Source organism: Dipodomys spectabilis, unplaced genomic scaffold (genome assembly GCF_019054845.1).
Source record: "Dipodomys spectabilis isolate Male_0828 unplaced genomic scaffold, ASM1905484v1 ptg000140l, whole genome shotgun sequence".
In the NCBI taxonomy this organism is placed as follows: domain Eukaryota; kingdom Metazoa; phylum Chordata; class Mammalia; order Rodentia; family Heteromyidae; genus Dipodomys; species Dipodomys spectabilis.
In genome coordinates, this window is record NW_024870817.1 from 32,409,605 (window position 1) to 32,421,786 (window position 12,182).

At 37.1% G+C, this 12,182-nt stretch overlaps 1 protein-coding gene across 1 annotated transcript in view; it reads right to left on the reverse strand.

Annotated features, from left to right (window-relative positions):
* Window positions 1–12,153, reverse strand: part of Cwc27 (CWC27 spliceosome associated cyclophilin) — a 195,768-nt gene extending 183,615 nt beyond the window's left edge. The window contains exons 1-2 of the mRNA XM_042690943.1: window positions 11,920–12,153; window positions 3,202–3,298 (exon numbers count right to left, since the gene is read on the reverse strand). Coding sequence (XP_042546877.1) covers window positions 3,202–3,298; window positions 11,920–11,961 — 139 coding nt within the window. The 5' untranslated portion in view covers window positions 11,962–12,153. The remainder of the gene's footprint in view (window positions 1–3,201; window positions 3,299–11,919) is intronic.
* Window positions 12,154–12,182: the final 29 nt, after the last annotated feature.

Consider the following 12,182-nt stretch of genomic DNA (forward strand, 5'->3'; position numbering starts at 1 on the left):
ACAACAAACTGCCAGCATGTTGAATGGACTCAAAGGAGAAAGTTGGAGAAAACAAAAAAGAAACTATCATTCCAACATTTAGGAAGCCAGACCTATAAGAACCAGATATATTAGATGTTAGGGAAGGAACATGAAAGATGTTTTTATTACTCATGTTTCAAACTTTAAAATCACTTCATCCTATTCTTTTTCTTCCTATTCCCGTTAAGTATTTCATTATGTCAGTTTTGTAATTCAAAGTTTTCTTTAAAAACTTTCCTAGGAGGATAGTGTTCTAGACCCACTGCGGCAAAAACAGACCTGATTTCAAAAATGAAAACAAAAGGAGTCAGAGGTATGGCTTAAATAGTAGTGTATCTGCCTAGAAAACATGAGATCTTGCATTCAAATTCAAATTCCATCCCCCCAAAAAAGAAGAAATGTCTTTTAACTTGTGCCTTATTTATTTAGTTATTTATGTTCACTACTCTTAAGGAATTAATGACTATTATTTAGTAAATAGAATCAAACATAACTGATAAAAGACAGACGAAGAGATAAAGCTGAAATAAAAGAGATGAAGAGATGAACACCTGCATAAATTAATTTTATTCTCTCCTCATGCTTTATAAGAACAAATGGAATTATCATAGTTAACTATTAATGGAGCTATTGGTTTCCTTTAGTTTTACTAGTTTCCATTCTCACCTGTACAGTAATTTTTTTACCCTACTTTTTCAATTGACAGTTTTACAACTTTGTACTTCTGGATTGTGGACTTCTTTTCAATTGTGATCACAATTTTAATTGAGGGGACTATGTTCTACTTCCTCATGTTTTTATTCGTTTGTTTCTATATTCTAGAAATTGCTTTTTGTTGTAGTTGGTATATTGATATGAGTGTTACAAGATCACGGTACACTATGACTTATTTAAATCACACAGTCAACGAATTAAAATAGGATTCTCTGAATTACAGTTTTAAACCTTGATTTTATCATTTATTTATTTATTTTAGTTAGGAGTGTTGTGGTCAAATCAGTCTTCAGACATCATGCTAGCATTTCCAATAAAAAATAATTCAATCTCCTGACTGTTTAACTAAGAGAATTACTCTGTTTATTTTTCTTATTATTTTTCCATTCTCTTTTCTTCTTCCTTGTACTCTTATACATCAGAGAATAACTTTCTGTTATAATTGAGCTTCATCATCATCCAGCGAAAGAAGACTCTCATTTTCTATTTACTCAGAAATAGATACCCTCTGTTTCTTCCATTCACCTGGTCATAAGTTGCAGTTTTACCACTCATTCTTTCTAATGTTTTTGTAATTTCACTCTCCTGTAAAATTTGAGCTTCTGATTCATCAAAACATCTTACCAGAAACAAGTCTGAATTTTCTGTCTTTTGTTTCTTAGCTTTGTTGACAGTTATTTGAAGTCTCTCTAACTAAACTACCTGTCTGAATCTATTTCCTTCCTGCCTGCCATAGCAATTATTAATAATGATCATTGCAGATGTCCTTTCTCCTCTCTCTCTCCTCTCCTTTGTTCCCTCCCTCCTTCAACCCCTCACACTCATTTTTTTTATTCCTTGGTAGATAACTATTTGTTTAATTATTTGGAGAGTCAAATATACCAACCACTGAACATTGTGGATTCTTTTTTCTACCTTGTTTCTGATCTAAAATGCTATTTTCTGGTACCCTGAATAACATTTAAAATCAGGAATAACTTAGGAGGATAGTTATTATCCACCACTATCAATATTTTAAACAATACACGATATATTCCAGAAGTCAAGAAGAAGCTGCAAAAAATATTTGAGCGAGGGGCCAGTGGCTCACACCTGTAATCCTAGCTCCTCAGGAGGCTGTGATCCAAGGTTCTCAGCTTGAATCAAGCCAAGGCAAGAAAGTCCACGAGACTCTTATCTCCAATAAACTACTCAGAAAAAGCTGGAAGTGGTACTATGGTTCAAGTGGTAGAGCACTAGGCTTGAGTCAAAGAAGCTCACAGACAACACCTAGGCCCAGAGTTTAAGCCCCAGGATTAACAAAAAAAAAAAAAAGTAATAAAATAAAAATATTTGAAATGCTTACTTCCATAAGAAATTGTTCAGAAACAAAAAACATTCAAGTGAAAAAAAATCCTTATATGATAGAAATCTTAGAAACAAACAAAACTAGAGATAGTGCTAAGAACAACAGTGAAGTGCAGAAACTGGAATTTTGAACCGATAATTTAAAAATAGGTAGAATTAAGTAAAATGAGAGAAAATATATCAAAAAAAAGGAAAACTAGTATGAGAATAGGAATGGGAAGTACAAGTGGGAAGGAAGGGTTCAAATATAAAGATAATTATCACCAAAACCACATGGTTAGTATAATAAAAAACACAGATGGAAAGGTAGGAAGCCTGAAGATTTAAATATCAGATATACAAATGGAGGGGGAAAGAAAGAAGGGGAGAGCAAAAGACTAGATAAAAGGCAATTATAGCCATCAAGGTAAAAGTCAAGACTGCTGAGAGAAGAAATTAGTACATTTAGTTATACCTTGGTTTAGCTGATAGTGGAAGTTTCCAGTCTACTAAGCAATTAAATAAATTAGTGTTAAGAAGGAAGAAGTAGAGTTCTGAAAATGAGAGTCATTTGGGTGGAAGAAAACAACAAAAGAGTGAAGGCAGATGGCTGCTGGTAGCTCACGCCTGTAATCCTAACTCCTCAAGGGGCTGAAATCTGAGGATCATGGTTCAGAGCCAACCTGGGCAGGAAAGTCCGTGAGTTGTTAACTCCAACTAACCACCAGATAACTGGAAGCAGAGTTGTGGCTCAAAGTGGTAGATTAGTAGCACTAAGCAGAAAAGCTCTGGGACAGTGCCCAGGCCCTGAGTTCAAGCCCTATGACCAACAGAAAAAAAAAATAAAAAGAGACAGAGAAGAGAGAATGTGAGGCAAACTTGGGAATACTCATATTTAGAGAATGAAAGAGAGAAAAACAGAGGAGTTAGCAGAGGAGACCAAAGAGATCAATTTCTCTGTTTATAAAGGATATAGATTTATTTAGGAAAGACCTGATATCCTTTCTATTTCCCCACACATAGCTTAATGTCACATAATGCTATCTAACATGAGTCTTCACTGTTGTGAAAAATACAATGCAATTTGTCTTTAAGTGAACAAAATTTTTTCCCACAAAATACTGCTTAAGTTGTACTTACCTTCCAAACAAAGCTGAATGAAATTCCGGCAAGCTTTAGGAGCTTCTTTTGACCACAACTCTATATCAATATCTCCAGCTGTAGTTTTCAGTAAAACCTGTAGGAAGAACATATCACTATATTAAATTTTCATTTTGCTTGATGATCAGTTGAACAGCTACTCAACTTGCAGCATTCATTTTCAATTTTAGAAGAAATACTATAATCTTTACTAGGCTTTTTTTTATTATAACCAACAAATTGTCAGATATTCATGGCACATTTAAATCACTCATACTATTTTCAGAAAAAGATCAAGATTTAAGAAAAATAATATACAAATAGTATATGCTTTCTTCAATTTTTGCAGTATAGGGGCTTGAACATTAGGTTTGAAGTACATACTCTATCCCTTAAGTTCTGAAACAAGCCCTTTTTGCTCATTATTTTTACAATATGGTCTTTCTTTTTGCCTAGACTAGTCTCCAATTTTATGTTTCCCAATCTTGACCTCCTGAAAAGCTAAGATTATAGGCATGGACCACCAAGCTAAGCTAGTATATACTTTAAAAAAATACTGGGGTGAGGGGGTTAAACTTCAGGGCTCACACTTGCTCAGCTGGCAATTTACAACTTGACCCATATCTCCAGAATAGTGTTTTTTGCTAGTTATTTTTGCAGATAGAGTCTCACAAACTTTTTCTACTCCAGCTAGCCTCAAACTGTCATGCTTCAAATCTTAGCTTCCTTAGTAGCTAACTTTTTTAATCACAGGAGAAAAAAAGCATTCATTTGAAAACCAGTAATGCAAACTTGACTACTAAAGAGTTTCTTTTTCTATTACTTGCAATAAGATTTATTCAGGAAATTAAATAACCTAAAAAGACATGAAATCCTTGAATTAGTACACATTAGACAGTTTTATAATTACTTATTTTGCAATTATTCTACCTTTGTATTTAAAATCATGCTGTTCCTAATTTAGAAAATAATATTTTTAATCTAATATTGTTGATGACTTCTTAAATTTTATGCCTTAGAAAAATCGAAAAGCTAAAGCCATTTGCTCTAAATTCAGGAGCGAGACAAGGATGTCCACTCTCTCCACTTCTCTTCAATTTAATATTAGAATGCCTAGCTAGAGGAACAAGACATGATCCAAATAGGGAAAGATGAAGTAAAACTCTCCCTCATTGCAGATGACATGATCTTGTATTTAAAGAAGCCTATGAACTCCACTCCCAAGTTACTCGAGCTGATTCAAAACTATGGCAAAGTAGCAGGGTATAAAATTAACCCTCAAAAAACAATGGCTTTTCTGTATGCCAATAACGAGAAGAGCGTGGCTGAAATCAGGAAAGCAACTCCTTTTGTTATAGCCCAGCCCCACAAAAAATAAAATACCTAGGAGTTAACTAAAGAAGTGAAAGACTTCTATGATGAAAACTTTAAAAACCTGAAAAAGGAAATCAAACTAGCACTAAGGAAGTGGAAAAACCTTCCAGGCTCCTGGATTGGGAGGATTAACATCATGAAAATGGCAATACTACCAAAGGCTATCTACAAATTCAATGCAATACCCATCAATATCCCAACCTCATTCTTCAATGAAATAGAAGAAGCAATCCAAAATTCATATAGAACAATAAAAGACCCAGAGCAAAAACAATTCTTAATAAAAAGAACAGTGCTGGAGGAATATCAATATCAAACTTCAAACTCTACTATAAAGCCATAGTAATCAAAACACCTTGGTACTGGCACAAGAACAAACCTGAGGACCAATGGAATAGGACTGAAGACCCAGAAATGTACTCACAGACCTACATCCACCTAATCTTCCACAAGGGAGTTAAAAAAAAATAGAATGCAAGAAAGAGAGCCTCTTCAGTATCTATCACCCTGCACCAGAATCAACTCCAAATGGATCAAAGACCTCAAAGTCAAAGCAGACACCCTGAAAACATTACAGGAAGGAATAGGAGAAACTCTAGGGTCCCTTGGCACAGGCCAAAATTTTCTTAATAAAGACCCAGAAACACAACAAATCAAAGAAAGGTTAGACAAATGAGATTGCATGAAACTGCAGAGCTTCTGCAGGCAAAGTACATAGCAAGCAAGATCAATAGAAAACCCATGGATTGGGAGAGGATCTTCACTAACCATACAATGGACAAGGGTTTCATATCTAAAATATACTTAGAACTCAAAAAATTAAATCTTCCAAAACAAATCCTCAAAGAAATAACAGCCCGATTAATAAGTGGGCTAAAGACTTAAAGAGAGACTCTCTAAAGAGGAAATAAGAATGGTCAATAGACACATGAAGAAATGCTCAACCTCTCTAGCCATAAAAGAAATACAAATCAAGACAACATTGAAATTCCACCTCACCCCAGTTAGAATGGCTATAATCAAGAACTCTAATAACAACAGATGCTGGGGGTGGGGGGATGTGGCCAAAAGGGAACCCTATTGCATTGTTCGTGGGAGTGTAAACTTGTTCAACCACTCTGGAAAGCAGTATGGAGGTTCCTCAAAAGACTACTCCCCTATGGCCCAGCAATCATACTTTTAGGCATTTACCCAAATGATCACAAACAAGGCCATACTAAAGCTACCAACACAACTATGTTTATCGCAGCATTATTTACCATAGCTAAGATATGGAACCAACCCAGATGCTCCTCAGTAAATGAATGCATCAAGAAAATGTGGTATATATACACAATGGAATTCTATGCCTCCATAAGAAAGGATGACACCTCCCCACTTGTTAGGAAATGGAAGGACTTAGAAAAAATGATACTAAGTGAAGTAAGGCATGCCCAAAGAAACATAGGTCCCATGGTTTCCCTTATCTGCAATAACTAGTATATGTCTATGAGAAGCAGAAGAGGTCAAAAGCTATGTACATATGACCATATAAAATGATGCTAAGCAAAATGAACCCCAAGATAGGGACACAAGAGGTTTTATCTTTCTTGCTGTTGTTTTTAACATACTTATAATGTGCTATATGATTTTTTTGTTTCTTTTGTATGTTCTTCCCCCGTGGTATTACCCTTGTTATCACTGTATTTGATTCCAGTGCCCCACATCTTGTATATACATTTTTCTAATTTGGGGAGGTGAGGGGAAATAACAAAATGCTGATATACAGATACAGGTTGGCCCATTGTAACAATGAGATGTACAAGACACTATGCTGCAAACAAACTTTATAATTTGGCGGGGGGGGGGGGGGGGGGGGGGGGGGGAGTTGGGGAGATAGGGAGGAAAAGGATGGGGGGGGGAAAAACAATGCTCGATAGGAAATGTACTCATTACCTTGCTCATGTAACTGTAACCCCTCTGTACAGTACCTTTTTTTTTTTTTTTTGGGTCCGGTCATGGGGCCTGAACTCTGGGCCTGGATGCTGTTCCTCAGCTCTTCAGCGCAAGGCTAGCGCTCTACCACTTGAGCCATAGCACCACTTCCGGCTTTTTTCTTTTTGCTTATGTGGTGCTGAGGAATCGAACCCAGGGCTTCGAGCATGCAAGGCAAGCGCTCTACCACTGAGCCACCTTCCCAGCCCTACAGTATCTTTACAATAAAAATACATCTTTAATTTTAAAAAATCACCATTAATAGTAAATAGAATCCTTTGATCTCTTGTCCACCAGCTCCTAACTGGTAATGCATTGGTGGAAGCAGCCATCTTACAACAACTAGAATTCCTTCCTTTATGTCTTATTTTTTCTCTTTGAATCAAGGATTACTCTCATACATGCTAGCACTCTAGCTCTAAGTTATACCTCTAGCCAACTAGAACTCCTTCTTAGTGCATAGAAGGAAACAGCTTATAAACGGCTTACAAACAACTACAAATGAATGAAAGGAATAAGTTGGTTCCTAAATTTGAACACTGCAGCATAGTTGGATCTCAATTTCTCCAGGATCATTTTCCCTTTTTTGCCTCCAGTGTAAAAATGTTGATTAATGTCAACAATCTGTGGCCACCACTGTCATTTAGGGTGTCATTTAGGAAAATTATTCCAGAATAATTTTCAAAATATGACTAGTTTTCATGAGAAGTCAATTATCATTGATATGTCATTCTTTTTAACCATCTAGACAACTATTTTTTGCCATTCCTGGGGTTTGAACTCAGGGCCTGGGCACTGTCCCTCAACTGCTTAGACTAGCAGTCTACCACTTGAGCCACAGCACCACGTCTGGCCTTTACTCTTTATGTGGTACTATGGAATCGAACCCAGGGCTTCAAGCATGCTAGGTTAGCACTCTATCACTAAGCCACATTCCCAGCCAAGACAACTTCTTTACTAAGGTTCCACAAATGTGTTTGGGGAAATGGAGGAGGCTTAAAAATATATTCAAGCCAAGAGTCAGTGGGTCACACCTAAAATCTTAGCTGCTCAAAAAGGTGAGATATGGAAGACAGTGGTCTGAAGCCAGCCTAGGCAGAAAATCCATGAGATTCCTTCTCCAAAATAATCACCAGAAAGCCAGGCTGAAGTTGTAGGTTCATGTGGTAGAGTGACAGCCATGAGCAAGCAACTCAGTGTTAGGCCCTGAGTTCAAACTTTAGCACCCAAAAAGAAAAGAAAACTATTCTAGCAAGCTTGTCTTTTATGAACGACCCAAACTCAGAGAAGTAGTTGTAAGTTGTCCCTCCGTTTTTTCCTACAACTGACTTTCAATTTCTGTTTCAGAAGCCCAGATAATTCTGCCACAAATTTACAGAACACTGATAAGCATGTTCTATCTTTTGGGGATTATTTTTTTTGGGGGGGGGTGCTAAGGAGTTCTCCCACAACTACTCTTCAGTGACTAACAGAATAGAAAAAGTAAGAATATTTACACTGTGGTAAATTTTTAAATGGCTCCTATAATCATGCATAAAAATTATAAAAGAATTGGAAACGTTGGGAAGGGGAAACAAAGGAGGAGGCTACAATGCTTGATAAGAAATAAATTGGAAACGTAAACCGGTCTGATTTTTTTCAATGCTTTATAGTTTCTCTTCCAAAAATAAGCAGCATGCAATGTGTCAACTTCTGTGAAAGACTCTTTATATTTCTTATCCTATTTAATATTCACCTGCCAGGTAGAAATTTTTAATGCTATTTTACAGAAAAAGAGGTTTATTCAAGCCCTTTATTCAAGGCTCTGAGTGCATGAACCTGAACCAAAAACGCTCTATGACTGCAAAGACTGTGCCTTTTCTGTATCATCATAATGTTCTCCATATTTTCATACAACACTGGAAAAATAGTCCATCAAGTTCTAGGACTTTGCCATGTATAACGAAAGAAATCTCCATGGCTGTCATAGTTACAACTAATACAGAGAACAATGCCTAAATCAAAAGCAATCATATACTGTCTGACAATGAGCAAGACTTTCTAACTAGTCTTGACATGAAATATACCTAAAAGTAATATCCTGCATTGGATGGTGACAACACAGCCCAAGCTTATTCTCATTCCCCTGGGAATGGATATAAACAGAGTCTGGATAACTCCCTCTACCTCAAAAAGTATCTGAATAGTACTATGTACCATCTTCTGATGTTCCATGAGCACTGACATTCATCATGTCCTATCCCCTATTCAATGAATTTTTTTATTTAATTTTTTTTTCTAATTTCCATTTTTTTAATTTATTTTTTATTGTGAAAATACTGTACAGAGGGGTTACAATTACATGGGCAAGATAATGAGTACATTTCTTATCAAGCATTGTAGCCTCCTCCTTTGTTTCCCCTTCCCATCCCTTCCCAGGCTCCCCCCCCCCCCCCCCCCCCCCCCCGCCCTCCTCACCCACTCCTCCCCCCCCTCCACCAAAGTTGTAAAGTTCGTTTTCAACAGGACAACTTGTACTTCTCATTGTTGCAATGGGTCCACCTGTATCCTTATTTAAACGACTTGTTTTTCCCCTTCCCCTCCACAAATTATATCGACATCAAATACAGTGAAAGCAGGGGTTATACTGTGGGGGAGGGACATACAAAGCAACAAAGAAATAATCTTATAAATGCGTTAGAAACAAATGCATGAAAGAGAACAAAACATTTAAATACATATCTTAGGGTTCATTTTCCTAACATCATCTTATCTGACCTTTTTCTGCTTGACTCACATATTCAATGAATTTAAGAACAGTTGTTTACTTTGTAATTTTACGGCAAAGTTCTCCAAGCTTTTCATAAATATGCCCCATTATAAGCAAAAGAGAGGGAAAAAAATGAAGGGATGGAGGCTTGAGGAGCAGTAAGCACTTGGAGCTAAAACAACCAAAATATGTATATTTAAATACATAGTACACATTAGTATGTATATTTTCAAAGTTGCATAAAATAAGAAATTTGTTAAAAGTATTTATACAGAAACATAAGAACTGCATTTTAAAAGAATTGTATTTTAAAATAATTTTAATTATATTATTGATACACTATATCATTTTATAATATTTTGAGACATAATCCTCATATCATTTGACCTTAATAGTCAAACAATTTTACAACCACTACCACTAATTCCAAAATGTCATCCATCACCCATGAAAAAATTTCTGTCCCCATTAACCATTACTTTCCATTTCTGAAACCTAACATAGAAATTGACATGAGCTTTGTAATATGTGTGTATGTATATATTTATACATATATGTGTGTGTGTATATATATGTATATATATGGCATGATCTCCTGTTCAGAAATGTATCCTTGTTAAAGATTTTCATCAACATGAAAATGTCAACTCATATTCTAGAGTTAAATAACTAAACTTGCCTTTGGCCAGCATAATTTCAGTATAATTTCAAACTCAACGGTTCTTAATACTTCTCAGAAACTAAAAGAACATAGAATTACTATTCACCCATCCATCCATTTTTTTTCAGCACTATTTGAACTCAACTATGTGTCAAGAGCAAGTCTAGATGCTGGTTTCTGTTTTTATAGTATTTGTGCTCAATAGGGGGAAAAACAGGAGATATAATAAATAACATTGATACTACAGAAAACACTAAAAAGGCCAACAGGGCCAGAAATGCTGGGATGAAGGACATGACTGAGGTCTAATATTTCATAAGAAAATAGATAAATGCCTGTTTGACATTTTAACAAGTAAAAACTACAGGAAAGAACAAGTATGAATGACTTGCCTGGCAGGATAGGCAATCTAAATTATTCCACCTGTATTTACTAATTGGTGTGGATAATGTCCTCAAGAAACATTTCAAAATTTATTTTCATACTAAAATAAGGTGGAGTGATGTAAGAGTAAAGGGTATTGCTCTGGAAAAGATTCCAACAAGAAAGAATCCAAAGAACTGTTTTATCTAAACCACCCACAATTTAGAGCAAGGGCTAGGAATTATAGAACTTTTATTTTTGCTTTCAAATTGTACTTATTGCATTATCAGTTTGGGTAATGTAAACTAACATGCCAATTTCAATTTACATAAAAATGTATATATAATTTAGCAAAAAGACTATCTTCCAAATTTACATTATCCCTAATTCAAATATATGTTGCTTGTTTATTTATTTTTTTCAATATTGGAAATCTGTTCTTGGGCTTTGTGAATGTTAGGTATGTAAGTGCTCTACTGCTAAGCAACATTCCCAGTTCCTTAACTCTGTACATTCTATTCCACTAATTTTTCTATTATGCTGGTTCATCAAATACCAAATGTAATATAGATTAGATTTAGTTAAAAAATTCAGGTCACACACCCCACAGTTGACTGTTCTAGTTCAGACTATAAACAACCACATTGGATGGGTAGTGACATACCCTGGCCATGAAATCTCTATTAGAAATTATTTTCCTTTGAACATGGTTACATTCCCCACGTTCTCTGACTATTCTCTCATTTTAAAACCACCTCAAAAGCTAGTATCTGCATGATGTTTTCCTGGGATTCCCAACTGCTCAGTCCTCCTTTCATAGCAATATAATCTTCCAACCCAAAGCACCCAAAGCAAACCTATCAAACCAGGCGTAGATAGATAGCTCATACTTCTAATCCTAGCTACTCAAGAGGCCGAGACCCAGTCTGCCAGCCTTAGAAAAATCCAAGAGACTCTTATCTCCTATTAACCACTAAAAAGTCAGAAGTGGAAGGGTGGCTCATTGGTAGAGTACTAGCCTTGAACAACAACAAAAAAAAAAAAACTAAGAGAAGAGACCAGGCCCTGAGTTCGAGCGTCAATACTGGCTGGCATACTGTGAGACACATCACCGTAAGGTTTTTCTTTACTCAAACTGAGGTAAGCTCTTGTGTAGGTAACAATCTTACCCACCCATCTTTGCATCACCAGCACTTAGTAGTGTGAGGTGCCTAGCAGCCGTTCAAAAAACGCTTGCGCAGAGAATATTGTCCAAATCACTTAAGAAAAAATATATATACATCTTTGTAAAAAGAATCATGAGAAGGCGCCTGTGTGACTTGGATTGCGAGCTGAAATGGGACTACACAAGGCAGGAGAGGTCTGGATCTCGGTTCCCGGACCCGTTAGAGAACATGCTGGTGAGTTCCGGGTTAGATGTAACCCTGTCGGAGGGCCCCCGGCAATCCCCGACCCCTCCGCGTCAGGGCATCACTGGGGGAAGCCTGGCCCACACCCAGCGGAACTCAGGCATAGGCCTCCTCAGCAGGGTACCCGAGGGGAACCCAGGCGCACGCCGCCCAGTCAGGGTGTCACTGGGAACCGGTGGGGGTCTCACCTTCCCATTCGTGGGCGGTTCCTGGATGTAGATGTTGCTCATCCTGGCCAAACGCTCAGAGATGCCGCTCCCTGGAAACGCACGCCGACGAGCGGTCACTAGAGCTGTCCGCCGACCGGTACCGGATTCTTCAAGTTCACTCCGCCCGGGAAAGCTTCACTGGGTCACAATCTCGCACCAGAGCCAGACCGAAGCTAGCGCCTCACGGACGCCGCCATGTTGTTTATGGACCCGAACACCGCTAATCCTGAGAGGGGGAAGGA